This window comes from Labrus mixtus, chromosome 9 (assembly GCF_963584025.1).
Source record: "Labrus mixtus chromosome 9, fLabMix1.1, whole genome shotgun sequence".
Lineage (NCBI taxonomy): Eukaryota > Metazoa > Chordata > Actinopteri > Labriformes > Labridae > Labrus > Labrus mixtus.
Window position 1 is genome coordinate 11,754,563 of NC_083620.1, and position 24,336 is coordinate 11,778,898.

General features: G+C 40.3%; 1 protein-coding gene across 1 annotated transcript in view; it reads right to left on the minus strand.

Annotated features, from left to right (window-relative positions):
- si (sucrase-isomaltase) overlaps positions 1-21,138 on the minus strand; it is a 67,909-nt gene extending 46,771 nt beyond the window's left edge. The window contains exons 1-16 of the mRNA XM_061046260.1: positions 21,002-21,138; positions 19,350-19,473; positions 18,391-18,476; positions 18,157-18,277; positions 16,177-16,286; positions 15,813-15,964; positions 12,503-12,674; positions 12,036-12,135; positions 11,392-11,504; positions 11,179-11,304; positions 8,917-9,048; positions 8,462-8,581; positions 4,665-4,778; positions 3,981-4,065; positions 2,947-3,064; positions 784-955 (exon numbers count right to left, since the gene is read on the minus strand). Of these exons, the coding sequence (XP_060902243.1) occupies positions 784-955; positions 2,947-3,064; positions 3,981-4,065; positions 4,665-4,778; positions 8,462-8,581; positions 8,917-9,048; positions 11,179-11,304; positions 11,392-11,504; positions 12,036-12,135; positions 12,503-12,674; positions 15,813-15,964; positions 16,177-16,286; positions 18,157-18,277; positions 18,391-18,476; positions 19,350-19,473 (1,845 nt within the window). The 5' untranslated portion in view covers positions 21,002-21,138. The remainder of the gene's footprint in view (positions 1-783; positions 956-2,946; positions 3,065-3,980; positions 4,066-4,664; positions 4,779-8,461; positions 8,582-8,916; positions 9,049-11,178; positions 11,305-11,391; positions 11,505-12,035; positions 12,136-12,502; positions 12,675-15,812; positions 15,965-16,176; positions 16,287-18,156; positions 18,278-18,390; positions 18,477-19,349; positions 19,474-21,001) is intronic.
- Between the last annotated feature and the right edge of the window lie 3,198 nt (positions 21,139-24,336).

The following is a 24,336-nucleotide window of genomic DNA, read 5'->3' on the forward strand; positions in this document are numbered from 1 at the left end:
CTGGACAAATGTGTGTGTTTATGTTTGTGTGCATTCGACTCCCTGTTGTTTTCTTGTCGCAAATTGAACTCCATGCTCCACAGATGCACACATACCCAAGTACACAGTCCAGAGTGCACTTGGGTACTGACTAGCAGTGTGTGTTTCTAGTCCAAGACTTTTAACTAGCTGCTCTTCCTACAAAGAGGATCAGTGTGCTTCCATACTTTTTGATGGATCTTATTCCAAACAATCTTGCCTGCCCCTCTGTCTCTACACTTATGTTGGAACATAGATCTCAATTAGCAGCTGAATTCATTTTAAAAGGCTGAGAGATGCCTGAGAGTGCCAGCACAAGATGTTAACTAAACTAAAACACAAAAGAGCTCATTCTGGCTCTAGCTGAGAATCTCAGACTCAGAGTTAGATGGTCCTGTTTTTTTTTTTTTACAGAAGAGCACTACAGCTTTCAGCTAATAGCACATCCAACTATTTTAATAAAAAAGCTCCATAACCAGACGGCATGAGGCTCACGGTTGGCTGGTGCTTTCTTTCTACCAAAATTTAGGGCAATTAAAAATCAAATGAAAACTTTTTTTAAGAATAAATGCTAGGAAAATATAAAATATAAAATGACTGGCCCAAATTGGAATTTTAATATTGTAATATTGAAACTCCAATAGAAATGAAATACATAAAATAATTGTTTTACAGCTCTGTTAGGACTATCATCGAAATGGCTAGTAATGTATGTCCTTTTTTTTCTGGAGTAACATATACCCCTTTGTGTGAAATTTTACTCACATACGGAATCCCAAAGAGCCCGAACTCTAGCATGCCTGGGATGGCCCATTTGATGTCGTTCCAGTTGGCAGCATTGTCCCCCAGCCAGTGACCCGAATACTTTCCCACACCTGGGAAGGAGGAGCGGGTCAACATGAGGCTACGGTTTCCTCCGAAGACACGCTGCAGAGCTCTGTGGGATGAAGGGGAAGCATCAAGGAGAGACGCAGAAAAGAGGGTGGAGAGAGAGAGAGGGGTCAATCAGATAAAAAGGACAAGGGGACTCAGAGGGAGAGGATGACACGAAGAACACAAGGGAGTAAGACTTTTAAAACAGATACACAAGAACATACAGTGAGGGCAAGATAGAGAGATATTGGATGGGGACAAAGCCAGAACTAGTAGTACTTTTCCCTCCCCATTGTTCATTATTATTTTGTTTGATGAGGGAAATCGAAGCATCATTGATTTCCATGACAATAGAAAGCCCTGATGATGTTTACAAAATGTGTCTCCTGCCAATAATACATTTTAATTACTGGACAAAGGGAGGAGGAGAAGGAGGGAGTGAAGGAGGAGGCAATAGAACGATGAGCTATCCTTAAAGGAATGAGTCAGTAAATTGACTTTGGCAGACTTGTTTTCAGGGTGTCCCTTGAATATGTGTGTATGTAAGTGTTATGTTTCTTTCTGTGGTTGTGGCAGGAAATAAGGTACCTGTAAGTGCTTGCATTTATCAGTATAGGCGTCTACAATAAATAACTGAGCTCTGACAATTGTATATAACCGTACATAGTGTAGGAAATTTAAAAATAATGCGGGAACACAGTGCTTAAAGTACCACTAAGAAATAATGTTATATGCCTCTGCAGACACTATGCGGCCTCATTCAGGGGAAATAAAGAAATACCTGAAAGGTCACATTGGCATTATATTCAAATGTAATGATTTCTATTGGAATCTAAAGGTATAATTTGACAACGCATGGCAGGGATGAATCATCATAAAATAGCTGCAGATTTTGCCCCATAAGTGAACTAAAGGTGATGTAATACTGATTTATAAAACCCATTGTTGAAAATGAAACATTCCAGTTGTCTTGGCTAAGGCGCCATCTTTTACCTTTTACCATAAGTATGTTTATTCAATTCTTTAGTTCACTTTCATGGGAAGTTATTTCCCATCAGCTGAAAACCTATTAGTGCAGGTGTGTGCTTCCTTTCTAATTGATGCAATTTCCCATACCATCACCATTAGAGCAAATTACAACTCCAGCAACTGATGCCAACTTTTAGCCTTGTGTGAAATGAGTAGCTAAGGGCTTTGCGACTATAGATGTCTGCACTAAGCTAGACGTAAAATGCAGTGTACCTCTGTGATGTTTAAGTGCAACGCTCGCTAATGTGCCAGGCTTCCACAAATGTATTCATCTGACTATAATGACTTAACTTTTCTGACAGTCTGTAAGGGATAAATCAGACATGCTCTTGCAAACTTTTGCTACATTCATTCTGGAGCCGAGTCACACAGCACAATATCATCACTGGTGTTATTTGTATAACTGGTGTGTATGTATTGGTATATCCACAAGTTGTGGTGTGCCATCTGTTTGCACAATGCACACGGAATTATGCAACAATTGAATAGGTTTAAAGGTATAACAGGCCTAATATTTCTATCTAGGTTTGCAATGGTTCACTCAAGTAGCGATCATTTTTCTGCCAGGATATTGATCCCATACTTTCCTATTGATTTCCCCTCTTTACGTTTGCTTAGCTAATGGGCCTTCAAACTGACCCAATTCCAGACTTAGGGTAGAACTCCATCCACTTACTCTTGGAGCTGGACTCATTAGATCCCATTCTGCACTTATCACACAGAATCCAACTAGAGAGTCTCACATGCAACGATTTACCACAGGGCAGAAGTCACAGCTGCACTAAAGGGACATATTTATCTGCTGCAATTTTGCACATTAGTTACACAATTCTGTTCTGGGGCCAACTTTCAGTAAACTCTTATTCTAAAACACTTAATTTTAAAGATTTTGTATGTTGAACTTTTCTGAATACACAGTGCATTTCAGATCTGCCAATGTCTCATTGCTCTGAAGTGGGTTGTTGCAAGCTGGTCTCCCAAGAAGAAGCTGGCTTAACTGCCATAACTTGTTGTAAATGCACTCACTTTTCAGTAGCCAGCACCATGGAGTAGCCGTATAGACTGTGGACATCATAGTGGCTCCCCCAGGCCTGCTTGGCGTCCATACACAGAGTCTTACTGTACATCACCTCATCCAGGATCTCTGGGGGAGAGGAACAATGAAGAAGGTGAAGAGATGGGGTAAGTTGAGATGTGGTATGTGATGAATACAAAATATTGGATGCGGTGAGGGAAGAAGAGGAATAGGAATGAGAGGGCGCAGGAAAGGAAAATAAGGACATTGATATATAGAGCAATAGGAGGTGGAGAGAATGAGGAAGAGAAGTACAGAGGGGGGGAAATGGAGGAATAGGATGACTAAGGAGAAGTCCAATAAAAAGGTGGCATCAGGGGAGCATGCCTTTTCCAGTTATGATCATCTTGTCTGCGACACAGCTCAAGTAAAAGAAATGGCAAACAAGTCATTTCCAAAATTCCTCCCTAGGGACCCATTATTTAAGATGAGCTTTCCTCTGGACATGAACTTACTTTATGAGTTTTTGTGTTGAATTTATCAACTTGTACACAGTATTGGTGCTATAAGCTGCAAGCCTATGACACCCTCTACTTTTTTCTACAGTGGCATTAGAGCGTCATGTTATGACTGAAAGCAGGGACAATCCAACAATAATCAATCTCAATCATGGCTCTTAAATGAACACAGATATGGTGATATTAGATGGTAAATTGACTTGAGATTGTATAGAGCTTTTCTAGCCTTCTGACTACTCAAAGTGACTTTACATCACAGGTCACACCTACTCATTCACACACTGATGTCAGAGGCTGCTATGTAAAGTGACTAATCCCATTCATACACATTCATACACCACCAACAAAGCAGCAGGAGCAACTTGGGGTTAAATGTCTTGCCCAAAAACACATCATACACGTAGCTGCAGGAGCTGGGGATCGAACCCCCAACCTTCCGGTAGAAAAACTGACTCAACCCACTGAACCACAGCCGCACCATGACTGTACAATAAGTGGGACTTTCGCTCCATACTTAAGAAACTTACTTGGCGTGTAGGGAGGGTAGTTGAGATTGTTATCAGCACAGCCTTTAGTTGACCCTTTCTTGAAATTAGCAACCTCATTCATGTCCTGCAAGTGAACCAGAAAACATAGTTTAATAAAACATGATTGTCATTTTCAAATTGTAACATTCTTATGAATTGAAACAGCTCATTATCTCCAATGATTGTAAGTATTTCTAACATGAGATAACAGCATTTGAAACCAGGATTCCTGCTCAGCCCTGTTTTGTTGTACATTGTTTAAAGGCAACAAAAGCCTTCTTTTCTTAAGACATAACACACTGAAATAAAGATTTATTTAGATATATTTTACTCTAGATCAAAATTTGTGAAGTGACTTGTGCAAAGGTCAGTAAGTTAGTAAGTAAAGTGAAATAGTGTGTACTGCAGCAAACAGCTCAAGTAATGACTGAGGCGAATCTAAAAAAAAAAAAAAATGTAGCCGAGGAATCATTAACGGTTTAATATAATTCCAGTCTGTTTTGGTGCTCTTCCCAGGCCCTGCTTTTCCAACTCACTGTGGTGTAATAAAAAAAAAAAGTAAGCTCACTGCCCTGGTGTGCAATAATTGGCTGCAATGTAATGTCAGTTTCAGAATTCGCAGTAAGTAAGAACTATAAGTGAATACAAACTCCTCATTTTAAGTTCTTTTGAAAATTGACTTACAATCCAGAGGGCATCGTGTTTGATCTCCCTGGAGAAGCGCTCATACTCATCAACCCACCAGTCGATGCAATTTTGGCTGGTGTAGTCTGGAAATACAGTCTCTCCTGGCCACACCTGAGAAGGGAGAGTGTGTGAGATGAATGTGTTTAAAAGTACTGAATCATTTTGTACTAAAACCCTGCAAAGTGTTGGCTACACACTCAGCTTCTCTGTTGATTGTATTCCCCTTATGTGGAATATTTTTAGCAAAACTTCATTGGAAAGTCACTTTCAGTTTAAAAAGCACCTGAAGCATGTTTTCAACTACATGATGCTCTACATGTAAGCAACATAAAGGTGCATCAACAGTTAATGGTGCGTAGGTGTACTGAGCTTCACAAAAAGCTAAAAGTGTTCCTGTGTCGGGGTAACAGCTTAGGAGATGTGGAAATGACGAAGAAGCGAGAACAGAAGACGAGAGATGAAGTAAGGGAGGGGGCGGGATTGATGCGAGAGCGATGAGGAATGGGGGAAAGGAGGGAGAGAGAGAGAGACAGAGAGAGATGTTGAGGAGCAGAACAGGAGAGGAGAAATCGATAATGCAATAGAAATCTCTAGACGTGACTGTGTGTTAGAAGTCGTCCTTAATGACATGTATTGAGAAAAAATGATTAATCCACCCAGAAAGGCAGAGATTTCATTTGTGAGTGTGTCTGTGTGTGAGTGCACATTTGTGTGAACTCTTCTGTAGATAGAACACAGTAGATATTAAATCTCAAGGTTGCTCTCGCTAGCTATCTTTTACCTTTTACTTCCACTGCCAATAACTTTACAACCCAGTGTGTAGCAAAGACATGAATCACACTCCTGTTCGCTCACATGCCTGCACACATGCCCACGCACACACCAAATAGATTTACAGGCAGATGTTTTTGGCAGGTGGTCAGAAACTCCAAGGTCAGAGCTTATTGACAGTCCCTCGTAGTCTCCATCTTTTTCCTTTTTTTTTTTTTACAGTCATTTCTTGCCGTCTTTATCTCTCGATTTTGTCTGTCTGTTGTTTCCAGCTGCTTACCAAGAACTGACACGGCAGTAAACACTTTCAACAAATCTGCTGGCATTTGTAGCAGCGCATCTCACTCTATCTTTATGCCTGTTTGTCTGTTTTTTATGCTTTCCTGTCTGTCTGTCAGTCTTGCCTGTCTATGTCAGCATCTCTCTCTCTCTCTCTCTCTCTATGATTCCCCTCTATCTCTATCTCTGTCTCTGCTCGGAAACAGAGGCACGGCTTTCTACCGGCCATCCTGTTTGTCCTTTTCGGTGTTCACCTGATAATCTGCCTTTTGTCTCTTGTCTCTCACTGTGTACCTCCTTGTCACTCTCCCCCTCAGAAAGACAGCCAGTCTGTCTCCCTGTATATTACTCTCTGATCTATTATTTGTGACTGTCAGTCTACCGGCACCTGCCTGTGGTACTGTCTGTCAATTCTACCTTGAAAACCAACATAGACTCCTTTCTCGCCGGCTGCTTTGTTTACCGCCATCCTTTTTTTCCTTTTTTTGCCTAAGAGCTCCATGTAGAAATGCATGAGGTCGTGCTATGTTTTCACTCGCGCACTGATACATATGGGGGCCACCAGGAAAAGCTTTCATCCTTATCTTTGCAAGCAATTAGCCATCTTAGAAGCGAAATAAAAGCCAGGCTGCCGCCTGCCTCTATATCTGCTTATTATCACTGAAACAGCTACCGTAAAGGTCGTTCTGCAAAGACCCCACTGTTTTCATAACCAGAACACATACATTCATATGGAAATGAACTAGAATCAATTATTATTACACACATGCATGCACAGACATAAAAGACAAACAACCAAGAATAGCTTCTCATTTAGAGAAATGGATACACGCAGATGCACCAACAGACTGACTTCTATTCCCCACTCTCGCTCCTACATACACACACTTGTACGCACACTTAATCCCTGGTGCGATGATGCAGAACATTTTAAGATTAAACACTAACGCGGAATCAATGCATATGTTTGACCTGTTATAAACAGCATGAAAAAGCGATTAGCAAAGGGACTGGGCCTAATCGTGTGGGTAATCAAAGGCAACACTATAAAAGCACCAGAGCAACAGACTTTGACCCCCCACCTCCAGCCCTCTCTGCCAAAGAGCTTTTTTTAACATGTGCTCCATGGGGGAAAAAAAGGATCAGAAATAACATACTGCGAGCTTGAACTTCCATTAGGGACTATTACAGTTTGAGACTGTGGTGAACCAGTCACACATGGATACTCACAGGGAATGCAGGTATTCATGTTTATGTTGCTTGATGTGTTTTTCAATGACAAGGCTCAAAGACTTGGTGGAAAAGCCCTGTCCTGACATTTGGTGTGGCTTATCTTTTAACGAGTCATGGAATAAACAAAATGCTAAACAGATATAGCAGATATATTGCCAAAAGAATAATGTAAACATGTATAACTTATTCATGCCCTCGATGCTTCTATGTACCTACAACCATGAATGTTTTATCAGGCTCAAACTTCTTGAAATCATCATGAGCAACAAATGTCACAACAGCTAGACTTTGACCATGTACCTCCCAACAGCCTTGTAAAAACACAAAATATTTTATTGTAAATATAGCCACGCTTGTGCTGGAAATGCACTCAACAATTAATAGACATGAGGGCCTGAATCCATAATGTACTGTCTGTAACATAGGGTGTCTGCATACAGCCGTTATACAACATTTAAATGGTAATTGGACTTGAGCTTGTATAGCGCTTTTCTAGTCTTCTGACTACTCAAAGCACTTTTTACACCGCATGTCACACCTACCCATTCACACACACACTGTATAAGTGGTTGCTATGTAGTGAGACCATCAGTATTAACTATCTCATTCTTACACATTCATAATCCACTGGCGGGGGAAATTTGGGTTAAGTGTCTTGCCCAAGGACACATCAGACATGTTGCTGCAGGAGCTGGGGATCGAACCCCCGATCCCTCCGTTTGAGAGACAACCGAGTCTACCCCCCATTTACTCATAAGCCAGGGAACAGTCATACTTTGCCATCACCCTAACCAACCTTGATCAAATTACATTTGACCCTAAATTATTTACCATTCACTGAAATAGTAAGGAGTAGATCAGTTACATGGTAATATAGCTGGTTCTGGAGAATGTCCTATTATAAGCAATCCGTCTTATAAATGGTAAATGCACTTGAGCTTCTACACCACATGTCACACCTACCCATTCACACCCATTGACTGTAGAGGCTGCTATGTAAAGTGATCATCAGAAGTAACTAATCCCAACCATACACATGCATACGCCACCAATGTTGTTGCGGGAGCTGGGGATTGAACCCCCAACCTTCCGCTTGACGACTGACTCAACGAGCCAAAGCCGCCCCTCCATGATATGAATATATCATGGTGATCAGACATAAACTAGATCCAAACTTATTGGTAAGCCCATTTCTGCAGATACTACTGCTATGTCCCTGTCATGGCTGAAAGGTATAAAAGGTGCATTTACCCCTTTTGGCAAAATGGTCACATATTTCACTAGGCCTTCAACATACAAGGTCATTTGCATTTGATCTGCGCTGTGCAGCATTAGGGTTGACCCATATAGACATCTTGATTGGACTTTACAACTATATGACAAGCCACTTACAAAAAATGCAGATAAAGACAAGTACACTGGATGGAGGGTTGGTGTTGAAAATGCCAGAGGAGGAAAACCAGGGAGTATATGTATACACTATTTGTGTCTTGAACCAAAAGGAAGCTCACCTCTCCTAACAAAGGAGTTTTCCCATCAGATTCAGTGACCCAGGCATTCTTCTTAGTGCCACGGTCATAGGACTCGTATGGTGTGTTCCCTACTCTCTTACTTGTAGCTATTGCAGGGTCCTGGGGACAAAAGAAAAAAAAAACATGAGAAAATCAGTTGTTTGTTTCACATGAGCTGCCAGTGAAAAACAGTATGGAACCTTCATTACAAACTTTATGGAATGGCTGCCTGTTTCATCCACATTTAAAAATTGGAATGTGCAAAATCCCTACTGATTGGTGTTACACAAGACAAAAATACAAGAATATCTTGCCTAATGAAATTAGCTTTCACTCAAGTATGCTACTTAGAAAAGGAACAGAAGTGAAAGGTTAGGTACTTTTAAGGGTAACTTTTTTGTTTAAATGTAAACTGTAGGCTATATATTGCATATCGACAGTGAAGTAGTTCTTACCAGAATGAGGATGTATTTCTGACCCTTCTCATGAAGGTACTCAGAAAACTGAGGCAGCTCACTGAACTTGGCTTTGTCATACGTGAAATCTTTCTTATCCTCCATGTAGTCAATATCAGTGTACTGAATGTCCTGAATGGAGAAAAAAAACTTATAAGAAACTCATATTTTATTTTCAACAAGAAATCAGTGTCCTAGTCTTGCAATTAGATGATCTTTTGGAAAAACAGAATGTTGTATGCATACACTGACGAGTTTACTTCCAAATACATGCCTTTTGATATTCAAAGCTTAATTGGAAATTCTAAAATGCTGGCATGGCTTTCTCATTTGCATTTTGCATGAATAAAACAAGCTAATTTTGAGCTTGGTAATACCTCTTAAATGTATCCAGTCATGCTTCCTCTTCTGTGCAAGACTTGGACATATCCACTCAAAAATTCAGCACCTTCAATAACACTGTAATGCATCATCCTAACACAGTAAATTCCAGTCTCAGCATGGCTAATAAAATCACTGCTAAGCATTTATACTGTGAACAAATGTGTTAAACTGCTAGCTTGTCTTTTGACCGTCCTTTGCTGGGCTTTTGGAGACCTGGTGTGAGTGCAAACAACAGGTTAATGTGCTGCTAAACCTTTGGAGGACGAAGGGAATTCTAACACAATCTTTCATTCTGTCTTTCTTTTTTCTTGGTCAGGGTGTGATTTTTATGCTCGTTCCCTGTCTGTCTGTTGTCTGGCAAAGTCCTACTTCATATCACTAGAGCAGATGGTTTGGACGGCTCTGCCAGATCCTTCCTCTAATGGTAATCAGCTCCAGACGTATTAGGGAGAATGTGATAATGCCCTTTGTGGTCTATCTAATGGTTATCAAATATGTCCCTGAGTACGGCAGGAGAGGAAGCAGCTGCATCCTAATGTCTTTTTCTATGAAAGTAAGATTGGAGATTACCAGAGTAAAATATTGATATGGTTTGAAATGTGTTTTTGTTTGATCTTTAAATAAGGCAGAGTTCAAACAGTGTCCTTGATTCGAGCAGTCTTTGCTGAGTTATGATAGAGTTGAAGTGTTTTATTGGGGGCATATAAAGATTAAAGCTCAGAGTTTACTTAGTAATTACGGTAGAGAAGGTACATCAAACATCAGTGCCCTGCGTGGAATGGACTTTTCATAGTTACTAGTTTGCCGGCTTAGACGGAGATAAGATGTGAGGCTCATCCCTGACAAAATGTCAACCAGAACTGTTATTTATCAAGTGTCTCAGAATGGAAGAGCAGTTAGAGTAGTTTTAACATTCCGATCAGGACGAATGAGATAATGAAAGAATTTCGGTCGATTGATCTTTGATCAGCGCTAACATTCAGCGATGCTTGAAAAATAGTTGTCCCGGGATTGAACCTGTAGAGCCCGGCAGACTCTTCATTATTTGACAGAAAGCTGGATTACCCCGTCTAAGCTAAAGGCCATCCCTATCACTCTGACTGTCTGTCCGACTCCTGCTTCAACCTCCACATCACGTCTGTGCAGATAGTGTAGCGGTTAAGGCTCTCGCCTCTGGAAACACACAGCAGTGCATGAGTGGTTCACAATTTAACAAGGTGTGCACTAGGTGAGCTGGATTCCTTTTTTACCTTACCCACAAAATGCCATACAGCTGCTAAAGAAATACACCGCACTATGGGTTTGTTGACAAACTACTTCAGAACTGTATCATTGTCATTTACAAATCTTTGTGACTTTATTGAAAAATGTAAATAAAACAAGTTTTAAAAAAAACATAGATATCTTGCATTCAAAGATTTGACCAGATTGTGTCCCCAGATTTATTTTTTCTGACTTTGCAAAGTACGTCAATAAAAGCAGTCTCGTGGTTTAATTTCCTTGACTATAGTATCTTGAAAATTATCTCTCACTTCTGATGAATTGGGTGGTGTCGTTTTCAAGTAACAGATTTTAGGTTTCACACCGTCAAGGTACACGTGTGAACTTGCGTCACCACCTTACAGCAAGTCTGATATGAGTTTATTGGGCCTTTTTATTGTGAGTATCAACACAAGCATTAATCAAATCTGACAGGGATTGATATGCCGGACATTTACCACTAACACTTTAGATATTGAACGTGACAAACACAAGGACACATGGGATTTGTGGTATCTCAGATTTGATCTGGGGGATTAAAACTTTTACAACCCACGTTTTCTTGTATCACCTAGGCTCGAAGACAAACACAATTTCTAAGCAGGCTGAAAAACTTACATATGGGATGCCCACAGCACGGTTCCTCTCAACAGTTTTCTTGACCTCATCCAGGCTTCCGTAGTCCCACCGAGAAAGCTGGAAACCCAGTGACCAGTAGGGAGGAATGATGGGTCTGCCAATGAGCTGGACAACACAATGAGACATGTTTTTAAATTGAATTACTCTGCAGAGGAAACTCCCTAAATACTTTGACATTTTTTTTTTTCTCACCACCAGGAATTCCTGCACCACTTGTTCCGGTGTGTCACCAAAGAGAATGTAGAAGTCAAGGACTCCTCCAATAGTTCTGTAGGTCACAGCAGGAGCGGGCTGCAGAGTCACCTCTTAAAAAAAAAAAAAAGACACCAGAGATGGAAACTCTGCCGACTCGTGTCCCAATACCATTCTGAACTATAAATCATAACTCTTTAAATCTCTCTCAAATAGTTTTGCTCCTGCAGCACCTCTTTTCTGAGAATATTGCTTTTTTTTTATTATTCTTTTAGGACTGTGAATGCTTCCATTCATCTCCTTCTAAAGAATGAAACACAAATATTTTGTAATATTGAAACACAATATTTTCTTAGATTGGTTCATTTTACACAGAGCGATGAAATGGTTTACTTTAATCTTCTGTTTGAGTTCCTGATGTATCGAAGGTGCACTGTGAGCTCTGTAACTGAGTCGGTGTTTGAATGTCCACATTTCGGCTGTGTATCTATTCTCTTCTTTTTCTACATGTGCTGCCTTTTTTTTTTTTTTAAAAGCAGGTGGTTTTGCTCCTGTATACTTCTGAGGTAATCGGCTCCGTTCCATAAAACGGGTGTATTTGTTTGTTTCTATCGCGTGTGCTTGCATTATGTGTACATCTTTACCCATAGCGTTGCTGTTCATGAGGAAGACCCCGAACGACTTTCCACTCTCATCTTCCAGACAGAGGAAGAAAGGATAGTGTCCATAGAGGTTGTGGGATCCCTGCAGGGTAGAAGCAGAGACAGATGGATGAAGGAACAAATGGGAGAGGTTGTGACGCATACGAGGGATGCAAGAGACGTATTGAGACTGAGGGGTTGACTTCACCACCTAATCAGCTTACAAGGCCTTCAATTATAAACCCTTTGGGAAGGAGAATTACACATGTTGCAGGCACATGTTAACATGCATCTCGCACACACACAGCATGTTGAGATCTGTCAAGTCTAAGCCTTTGAACACACATGATGTCTGACACACAGCAGAGTATTATTAGGATTGACGTGTATTGATGCAGATGCATGTGTAGATATGTGTGCATAGGTTTGTCTTTAAAAAAAGTGACTATGTACATGTGTGCACTCCTCACCCCATTTGGGAAAGCATCTCTGGTGAAGATTGGCCAGGTTTTCCAGTATGTGTCATGAAGATAATGTCTATGCACATGCTCTCCAAGGCCATAAATATTATGGGATGGGAGCTTAGCAGACAGCTGCAGATACTGATCAGCGAACACCAGGGGGCCCATTGTAGTGTCAAACCTAAATATATTTAAAAAAAAAAAGAAAATGAAAGCACAAGTCAGTACTGGGAGGCGAGAAGACAGACTGATGTGAGAAAGAGCAAGGGTATGTGGGAACGACAGACCAGGGGAGAGAGAGAGAGAGAGAGAGAGAGAAAGAAATGTGAGAGACAAAAGGAGGGAGAAAGAAAGTGAGAGGAGAGTGGGAGTGGGAACAAGACAAGGACGTGTGGAGGAGTTGAGTTGTAGAAATAAAAAAAACAGAGAGAAGACAGACCATCCCATCAAGCTCTAATAAGCCCTCTGGGTAGCTTTTCTCCAGCCTTCAAAACAAGACATACACCGGTGGTTGAAATACTAAGCCTAAACTCCAACCATATACAGCAGACAAACAAAGATATAGTGACATAATGGACAAGTACAGTTTAATTCTGCGGTTAATTAAATTAAAAGTTATGCACACAAACGCATGAGAGAAACACATTACCAGAAATAAACTAACTTAAGTAAATAATTCAAATTGAATGAAGAATGACTAATTACATTTGAGTAGCTTCTTTTGTTACAAAAGGAAGCATCCACACACTCGCCTGGCAGGTCAAAGAGCTGGGTGTTAATGGTAACCCATAGTCCATGTACTTGTTGATAAAACTTTGAATAGTTGGAGGAAATGATGCTTGACCAAAAGAATTCATGATAACGTTTCAAGATATAAAAAGCAATCATATGTCCATTAACCTTGTTATCACCCAACTGTATTGACTTAATAAAGTCATCAAATGCTGCTTAGGTGATTCTGAAATATCAAACAGTTGTAAAAACATAAAACAAGTGAAATAAATGTTGCTCTTGAAAGCAATAATGACCTCAAGAGCAGGAAAAGGCACTTTAAGGTGTGGTGTGTTTTTAATTTACTCTGTTCAAGTTGTTGTCTGACTCATACTTTGTGGCATCAATGAGTCTGGATGCAGCACTACTAAAACAACTAAGTTACTTTGACTTTAAGCAAAATGTATTGACAATTGTGCTCCCATCCATCAGTTCTGTGACTGACTCGATTCCCTTTAGAAGACCTTCAGCTTTTTGCGGTCACGCATTACACGCGCCTTGATCCTCTCCCCAGTGATGGACTCAATATCGGCCTCCTGTCCGATGGTGAAGGTGTTGACCGTCAATCACGGTTGTGAATCTTTTTCTTGTCCTATAGGTTAAATATGAGAAGCTAAATCTGACCTGTAACTTAAAAAAGGACATAGAGCCAGGAGGAATTATGGAGATTCACATAACAACTGGCCTCATAAGACAGGGTTATGAGAGTAAAGTGAGAGTGATTTGATTACTGAACAACTAATCTTCTCAACAGCCTCTTAGTCTGGTTGAAGGTCATGTATATGCAAAACAAGACAATGCCGCGTATAAGTGATGTAAGATTATGTGAGAAGCCAAAGGTCATCATGTGATGAAACCACATATCACAAGTAAAATGAGGTTGTCTTTTTTTTGTAGTGTGGACAATCAGATAAAATACTCAGGGCAGATAAACACCTCAAACGATTGACACCAATACAAAGAGCTAGTTACTAAAGGTTTGATCATAGTGGCACAATCCCCGCTCAAATGTCAAAAGAGAAACTGTGGCTTTCACCTTTCCAGTAAAGGAACCTCTGAGTCATCTAGATATGAGATAAATGTTTGCCTCGTGAGGAAATGTGTCATGCCCTGTAATTGGCAGTCAGCTCTGATTCACAACAAACTAACCGCAGCGATGTGCAATACATTATTAGTGTTGATGTCAAGATTATGGTACATGCATCACATCTTAAAAGTAAAACAAAAAACATGGAGTTGTGTGTCCTCAAAGCAACTATTTATCAAAAGGTGCCCTATCCATAGAATCAATGATAATAATGATAACTGTAATGCCAAGGGTTCAATATGAAGCTTGTGAGAAGAGATGCATACCAATACTGATTCTGAAGTTTTTATATGAAGCGAATAATGTTGTTGTTGTCGGGAGTATGTGTAAGGCTACAGAAAGCTATAGTAAACCAAGTATTGCTACCAAAAAAGATACCAGGCAAGTATATGGCATTGCATTGTGCTGGCTTCACATACAAACAGGAAGTAGCAACAGCTGTCAGGTTTTTAAAATTAAATCTTTTAAACTGAAGTGTAAGAGTTGTATTTTTTATCATAAAGAAGGAGCTGTTCAATCTCTTGTGAACGTCGTCATGGAGACAATATGTGGGCACAGTTGAGTCTGAATGTCTTCAAAGTGAGTCTGTGTGAGATTGAGAATCTTTAAAGTTCCCAACCATATTAATTGATTGGGGACGTGGATTGGCTCCCTCAGTCCAATATCCCATACGTTAATTACTTCAATATCGGACCCGATACCAATATAAGATCGGATTGTTCCCATTCCTACTTGTGAGCTGTATGCCCACACATACATAGACACACATATTTGGGTAATTGATCACTGCAGTATCCCTGCAGGGCTCACAAACTTGCCTGGATTGACATGAGCATAATCACTTATTGCTTTGGGAAACTAACATGGGAAGGTGCTACATGTCACCATGAGGAATAATGCATGATAATGTGATTTTTCTTTGAGTATCTCTGACATGATTTCATCAAATGGCATGCCAGCAAAAAAAAATAAAAAATCTATACAAATCTATTGACAACTGCCAGTCCTCAGTTCTGCAACACACTGTGAGAGTACTGTGGATAACAACTGTATAAGAGTAGCAAAAGGTCAAACACGGAATTAAATATTCAACAGCTCAGCTCATCTTATAATATTGTTTGTGGCACTATGGCAGCCTTTAGAAAAACATCTATGTAAACAACTCGGAACACAGCTTTTAGTATGCACTTGATGATATTCACCACAACAATAAGCTGCAACAATAAATCGACTAAGAAATACAAGCATCCCTCTAAACAGGTGCAGCTATGCATTAGTGTATACCCTATGTTTATAGTATATTATGTGTTGCAATGCAGTGCAAGCCTCAATGTGAATAATGTTATTTTGTTCAATATCCACAATATGAATTGTCCAGTGTTTATTCCAATACCGTCAGATGACATGAAATGTGCTCCTGTTGTTCTTATATACAAGGACTAACATATAGTGTGCACTCACAGGACTTTTTTGTTCTCCTTCCTGCGCACAGTTAGGCCAAAGGGCTTGTTTGTCAGCTCCAGGGTGTCTGTGATGGAACTGGAAGGGTCACTGGTGAGACTGCTGATGTGCTCGTGGGGGACCTCGAACCGGTGCCTGTGGGCATCGTAGATCTGACGAGAGGAAACAAATGTACGGGCAATGTGAGCGTGGCCTTATATCTCGTGGTCATGGTCGTACTTCGTTATTTTTGTACAGCATGGGGGTTAAACAAGCCCTAAAAAAAGGACATGCTTTTGAAATAAATCTGACTGGTGATTTATCGAACAAGTTCTGTTGCCCTCAAAATGTGTTTGCAGAGCGGGGAGTGAGAAAAAGTATGTACCTTAAATCGTAGTCTTTTGTCTGTCTGCATTTCTGCATGAAATGCCAGTTCCTGCACATCAGCCCCAAATAACGACGGGGAGGCCATCCTCTTCAGCTGGGCTTTAACAACTGCAGCATTTATAAATAAAAAATAAAAACAGCAGTTCAGTGTTACAATCTCAACATCAGTAAATATATTTCATTGTTACTTAACACCCCAAAATAAAGACAGAAAGACACATACACAGAACTACTCTTACACAATATCATTCAGAAAATAACCAGATCATAGTAGTTTTACATGTTGTCTGTTGTTTCACAAAAACGTCAAATGAAAGAAACTGCATTGTATTTGTTTGGCATTGTTATATCTTGCTTAAACTTTAGAAGAACGCTTCAACAAAAGCGTCATTCCTGCCAAGAGGAAGACGAGAAGATTGACGCAGTGCGATAAATCTGAAGCCAATGCTAGGAGTGAGCTAGCTTAGCCAAGCACAAAGAAAACTGCCATCTGGACTCAATCAGAAGGCAACTGAACGTGCTTACAATCACTCCAGGGCTCACAAATCTACCTATAATACCATACTTATTTCATTTGTGCATAAAACAACACGTTTTGGAGAAACACAGAAATGCATTCTTAAACTGTTTCTTGGGTGAGTGCAGACAATTCTTGAAATATCTTCTAGTTGCCAAGCAAATATAAGGCCAAGACTTGCAGATGTCCCCTTAAATATATGCACACATCTCTTACACACTCACTACAACTATTTTTAAATACCTTTTTTTTTGTGGTTTTATAGCTGAGCATTGCTTCTAATGATCACAACAAATCCAGCTTTAATCCTAACCTTCAAAGAATAATTGTTGGATAAGCTGTGCACCAACAGTTTAAGTAATTCAGGCAAAATAATTGTATTCATTTATAAAACATTACTCAAAAAAATATTTTCCTTTCAATGATCAGTGACTCACACTACTCAACACTAGAGTCCTCCCTGGAGTACCTTACTGAACACGCACCAGGTTAGCTGGGAAGGGAATTCACTCAAACACAGATGTAGTGCCAGGTTATTCATTTACCAGTAAGATCAAAGGGTACATCATGCTTACAGAGCCTACACAGTCCTCAGGTGCCTCTGAGGTAAATGTGGGTGATTTGCATTGCAGCTATGAGCAGTTCCATGGCAGAAGAAGTGTAAACCATTTAGAAGAGTTAGACTTTGAGAAGAAGTGAGCTCATTTAAAAAAATATATATATTAATTTAATTTACTTTATTGATCCAGAGGGAAATTATTTTATTGTGAAACATGCTAAACGCATGCACGCATAGGCCAGAAAGCACAAGCAGGACCTACAGACATGCAGTCTGAGTGAGGGGGCCGCACAGGGATTTGCGCCCCGAGCAGTTGGCGGCATCCCTCCAGTCCCCAGCCCAAGTCCCTACAGACTAAGCAACTATTATTCAACTCTGCTCTCTCTGTTCAACTCATTGTTAAATAACATCTAGCCTTCATGAATAAAAACAAAAGATCAAGTGGGTTGTTGCTTTAATTATAAGCATTTACCCCTTTTCCAATGTCACCACTTAAAAATAGAAAACAATTTCCCAGATATGTTTGAATATTGTTCTTTTACATTCATTTATTAAGACGGGCTCGACAGTGATGTAGCTGAGATTTAAAATTTCCAACAGTTCTTCTTGCTTGTACACAATAACTGAGTTCCATGTGACAGTGAAATCAAGCAGAAAATGGAAAAACCTGCATGCTGCAAAAGTCAATCATGTTTTCTGATATGCCATCCATGTCATATTTCATTTAAAAAAAAACATGCCGTAGGCAAAGTAAGTAAAAGAGGGGAAATGATGGGAGGAAGACAGACTGACAGATTGAAGGAATGTGGAGCAACACAAATTAACTGAATAGAAGTCAAATGCTTTCATCAGCTGCTGGCGAGTCCATGAGCAGGGTAGAGTAAGAGGAAACAAGGATTTACCATGAGCACTGGGACGCTCTACTGATTCCACGGTGTATCCATGGTTGGTGGAGAAGAAACACCAGGGAACATTTCTTTCATCCAGTGGGCTCCAGCAACATCCTCGCTTTGCACACAGTTGCTGTTCAAGTAGGAAGGCAGGTGTCAACTCCTTCTTAATACCCATTTTTGTTCAAGGTATTTAGAAAACCTTCAGCACAAATATAACTTTAAATCACTGAAAGTGACTCATACCTTAGAGGCTCCGGCATCAGGGAAACAGTCTACTCTTTCAGCCAGAGGAATGTTGGGACACTGAGGAACAAATTCTTCAGTAGTTTCTGCAAAAGATTAAAAATTTACAAAAAAAAAAAATCAAAAGCCAGAACCCAGTGATGTTAACAATGATATTAAAGCTCTCATGAACAGAAGAAAAAGGTTGCATAACAATTTTGTGTCCAATATTTTATACATTTTGTTCCATTCACAATTACAATGACCACTAGGAGGCTTTGTTGAAAAGCGTGTATGTTGTTAACCAGACTGTTAGCAATGCCACAGTGATGAGAAAGGTTCCCTAAATTACCATAGGAATTTTCTGCGAGCTTTAGCAGTTCAGTTCTTCTTCACAATGTAATATTCAACACAGATTTGGACGTCCCTGACAAGACAAACAATGCCATGCTTCAGGCATGGCATTGTTTGTCACTGTTAAGGGAGACATAATTACTAAGTGCATGTTTCTCTTAACTATAGCTGAAAATATCTTCCGTGTGGGTGGATGATTACCTTTAATAATGTGTGGTATTGGTAGCTCTAACTTTGGTGTCGGTAAAGGCTAGACTTTAACATTTGGCCTCAAACTCCAGACAGAAAAAGTTAAGGTGGACCTTTTTTGCTAGCAAATATGGTCTTATCCACCTTGGAAAATGTGCTTTATTACCTTTTTGAAGGTTACCAGCTTATGAGTCTTCACATTCATCACTCTTAACAACACACAATTGTCTCCAGGACATATCAGTGGTTAGCTAGCTTGCATAAGACAATTTGGAAGTTTCCAGAAGGCTTCTTCTCCTTTTTTGATGGTGGAGAATACCAAGCTTGCGCAGTTTCACTAAAGCAGAAGGGATATGGTGAGGGTTCAGGGCTAATGTGTTCAGTTGTGTGACAGTTAACCTATGCATTTTTGTGTATTTGCATTAATATTCACCTACCATCTTTGAGGCTCCCAGGCTCTCCGGTGACAAACAGAGCAATGAGAGTGACGGCTGCCACCGACATCAACGCGAACATGACCATGAGGATCACCTCCAAACCGGAGAAGCGCCTTTTCCCCATCTAACAAACACAATCACACAAACATTCACAGTGAGTGATTGCCGAGGCCAACATCATTAACACCCAATAATGACACCAAGTTTTCTTAAGGCAAGGTCTCAAAGGTCTAACAAACTTCCCTTGCTTAATGAGGCCCAATGGCAGGACATACACATTCTCTCACACACACACACACACACACACACACACACACACACACACACACACACACACACACACACAAAACAACCAAAATATGGTAAACAGATCTGACGCACACATATTTTCCTTGCATTAACCTTGGACTCTTGGAAAGTGTTGAGAAAAAGGCACTCACATTAAAATAAATAATATAACAGTTATGGGAAGAAAAACAGGAACATAGGATCAGGGAGTTGACAAATCTTCCAGACAGGCCAGGTCTAGTCTTTTCAAAGGCACCCATCATATCACTCAAGCAATTAGGCTTCACTCCAGTGTACTCTCAGAGACAAAAACAAGGTGAATGTCTGTATGTGTATGTGTGGGTATGTGTCTATTTGGCTGAATGAGAAGCTTATAGCCACCAGGTGTAATGTGCTGTGAAGAGCAGGCGAGGGCAAAGAGAGAGAGACAGAGCGCTGAACATGAGCATGACCCCCTCTGTATCATACAGAGTCACTAAAAAGTGCCTGTAAACTTGAAATGTAACACTAAGAAACACACACACAGAAAAATACACGCTGACGCTATCTATAAATCATTTAGATATGTACCTGAAAATAGCCTCCAACAATAACAACCCATCATTTGATTTATCCTATATTAGACAGTCATTGTGATAAATGTGATATACCCACAATTAGCAACACACATGGGTACTTTGTGGCTTTACTGCTGAGCCTCCCATCAGCACAGGAGGTTTAGAATAGTATCCGATATTCCATTTGAACTTGTACTTGATACCTTAAGTTCAGTGGTTACTTTGAGACATGTCTTTAAAAATGAAAGTCAGCCCAAGAGAAGGTTTGTAATCTGTAATTACGTTCAAGACTGGAATAAAAAATATGTATCAGTGTAGAGTAGCTGTGGAAAAAAAAAAACAGAAATCTGGCTTCACATCAGTATTCAGAGGCCTACACAGACATCTGTTCTTCAAGGCTGTGTAGCAAGTTACAGTGAATTATTTACTCCTCTGGCAAAGAGCTGCACATAACCCGCGTTATCATTAACAAACTCGGGGTGTCCACTCAAATGTGGAGTGACCTGCATATACAAACACCTGCCAGCTACAGCAGCGTCTTAAAGATAAAGTTTTACTGCAGTGCTTTCAGATATCTCAAGGTAAATGTTTTGATTTTCAGACATTGATGAAAGTGTTATCGAAAATGAATCCCTACAGCATCACAGTAAAGATAATCCTGCATCATTATGGACAATCATGCTGTATCAACAGATGAATAATCTATTTGTAAAGGATTTTTATTTATGTAGGGGATAATGTTCATAAAATAAACCACAGATCAAGTCATTTTTGAGTCGAACAAACATCCTGCAACTGCAGTCTTACCTCGGCTCTCTCCGACGGGCAGGGCAAAGTGCTCCTTAGTTCAAGTGAGATTGTGTGTTATAATCCACGGGATGTATTGTGGTCACAGGGGCTCAGCACTCCTTTACTGCTCAGAGTGTGTATGAACATGATATGTGTGTGTGTGCGTGTTTGACAGTCTCAGCATGCACACCCCAAAGCTATAAAATGTCGGATAACCATCTACAGTGTGAGGAAACAACTGCGGCCTAAATCCACATATCAGGTTGGTCCAATCAGTCCTGCTATCACGTTGATTTCACTCTGTGTGTGTGTGTGTGTGTGTGTGTGTGTGTGTGTGTGTGTGTGTGTGTGTGTGTGTGTGTGTGTGTGTGTGTGTGTGTGTGTGTGTGTGTGTGTGCATGTGTGTGTTTGTGCGTGTGTGTGTTGGCCAGTATTTTTTATTATTTACCCAGAGATAAATGTGTATTTATTGTTAGTTTATGAATGTTGTGAGTCAGCACAAGTAACCCCACCGCCTCCCAGTTATGGAAACACTTGTGCATACACATTTAAACATCGCACAAAAACTAAGGACATTTGTGTTTGGTAGATTATTTCTTTGATGTAACAATGCTTCTTTGCAATTAATTTTATACCGTTGGAAAGCATGTTTATTTCCCTTTGTGCCACATGTAAGGAACATGCATTTGTGGGATGAGCAGCAGAGCTGAGTATGTGTCTTTTATGGAGAATTAACTGACTGTACAAGAGCCATTTTTATGCCATTCAAACAACAGAAGGAATGTTTCCAGTCAGTTTTACACATATACAAACCATACTGAACTGCAGGAGTGTTTATCACAGTTCAAACGGGGAGAATTGCCTGTGTGGGTGAAAGAGCATTGATCCATTTCGGGTGAGTGAGGGAGCAGCGTGTGTTACTCATTGAAGACGATACAACAGGCGTCTGGTTGGTAGTTATGATTCATTCATGCATTTGGGCTGTTATTTATTAGTTAATGTTAGCGGAGCTGTTGTTAGTGTAACTAAAATGCTTAAGAGCAAAGGGTTATACTTCTTTTGGCATTTGTTGGCATTTTGCTCAACAGCTTCAGATGCATCACCACATGTTTCAGGCCTGACCCTGATTTGCATGTCACTTTGGGAAACCAAGACTTGGCCATTCAACAGAAACAAAAACTGTTTATTTTGCAGTGTGTGTAAAAAGACATCAAATTCGTCTGGATTTAGTCTATAATGTCCTGGTTCACCAAGCAGTCAGCAGTGTTAACAACCCTACAGTTTAAAGGAAGAATGTACACCAGCATTAAACCAAAATAAATTGCTGTTTGGTGACACCTCGGCTATTCTGAAGCCTCCGCTCTCCTCCAGTGGCACATCTCCAACCACAATTGCCTGTGGCCTGCATCGTTGTGTTAGCAGGCTAATGTTAGCACACTTTGGTTAACTCATAGCTTCATATTGCACATACATTGACACGGAATGACTGTGATCTAAACAGTGAGAGCAGTGAGAAGGCTATGTTATTCTTCTTTTCTTTAGTCCTTTGCCAAAACAGCTTCATAGTCCAAGTACAGTTGGTGGGACTCACGCTTCTCACTCTGTAGACAGTCGTGACACTGAGACATTTACAGAGGATATACTCGATTTCTGCTTTATTTATGTGTACAATGTTATACATTCCTCCTCTAAGAGGTTTTGGTTGCCATGTGTAATCACCTTACGTTTGGATTAGTTGAGATACTCTGCAGTTATACATCAGATTGCAAATCATGTTAAATAAAAGGATGTGGAAACTAATGGATAGCTTTTCAAGCTTCATGTTGTACAGTTTCTGCTGGAATACATCACAGCCAACACTTAATGAGTGAAGACCAGTGGACACATCATTGCATGTGCTATATTGTTTCATTGCAGACACAACGATACCTGCAAAATGTGAATATAACTAATTATTTTTTTAATTAATTGCTATTAACCATTAATTGTTCATAGTAATACTTACCTGTTGTTCTTGGGATGTAAGTATTGCTGTATATAGTTCATTTTCCTTTAAATGATATGATCCGTTTGCCAGTGCCACTGATGGCAACCAAGATTAAGTTTAGTATCCGATTTTTGCAAAACTGTTGTCATTGGCAACTGTTACTGTAAATCTTTGTGTTAATACCTTCAATATATTGTAAAAAATATTTTGTTCTTTTGCAAAAGTCTAAGAGAGAATAAGCCGTTTTATGAGCTTTGAATTTTTTTACTTCGTCTTTGTCTTGTAACAATGCTCAGCAGGCTTTGCTGGGTGAAGACAGATGACTGCACCCTCTGCAGTGACACCGACACAATGCCACCATCATCATCACGAAACAGGTCAGCAGCAGAGGACACTACCTCCTCTCTGGTCCTCACACATGTTGGACTTGCCGGGGCTTGCAGAAAACCAAAGCAGGCAGTGTTCTTTCAGCCTACATGCAAATAGTTCCCCTGTTTGCCTTGAGAAATCCACATGTAAACATGATGTCATGCACATGAAGACCCCTGGGCTCCTTATTCGAGCTGCCCAGAAAGAGCAACAATCCTCTGCAGTTGAGCAACTTGGGCAGCCTCAAAAGCAGCTGAACTCCACCCTGTTGATTGAGTTTGTCGGGCTAGAAAGGACTGCAAATCTATGGCTTAAATTGTGTACAGTTTCTCTGGCCAGACATCCATCAATGCCAATACATGCTGTAGTTCGGTGATGGCTTCAGTCCATGTCATCCCAATAAACAGAATGGAGAAGATCAGCTGAATGAGCTTTTCACTATCTGGAGACACAATCATCCACTCTTCCAGCTCAGAGCTTGATTGCCATGGGTGATACAATCGAAGGAGCCGAGCTGAGCTGTGGGTGAGAGTGTGTGAGTGGGTCCAGATAGGTGAGCCTTCAGTGTAAGGACAGGGTTTCATAGGTGTCTCCATAATTTGGCTTGGATACCATGTGTGAATCAGTGACCAAAGAAGTCCTATGTGTATGTGTTTTGACATCCAAGTTGTTCCCTGATCATTCTGCTCACTCTTTTCTTTCCTTACAATCCAATTCCACTCTGCCACTGCCAATTTCAGGTGCTCTCCCTCTAGAATGCAGCACCAGCCCATTTCAATAGAACAAACTGAAATTGGCAATTCACTCCCCTGTATCGATCCAGTCACTTTAAAACCTGGCACTCGACATTGAGAGCTGCCAACCACCCAATTTTATGTATGTGTGTTCATGTGTGTGTGTTTGTTTGTGTGTGATGGGAGCCTGCACAAGTAGAGGATTACTATCGGGTTGTTTTGATACCAGATTTACATGAACCAAAAATGTACCAAGAAGAAAA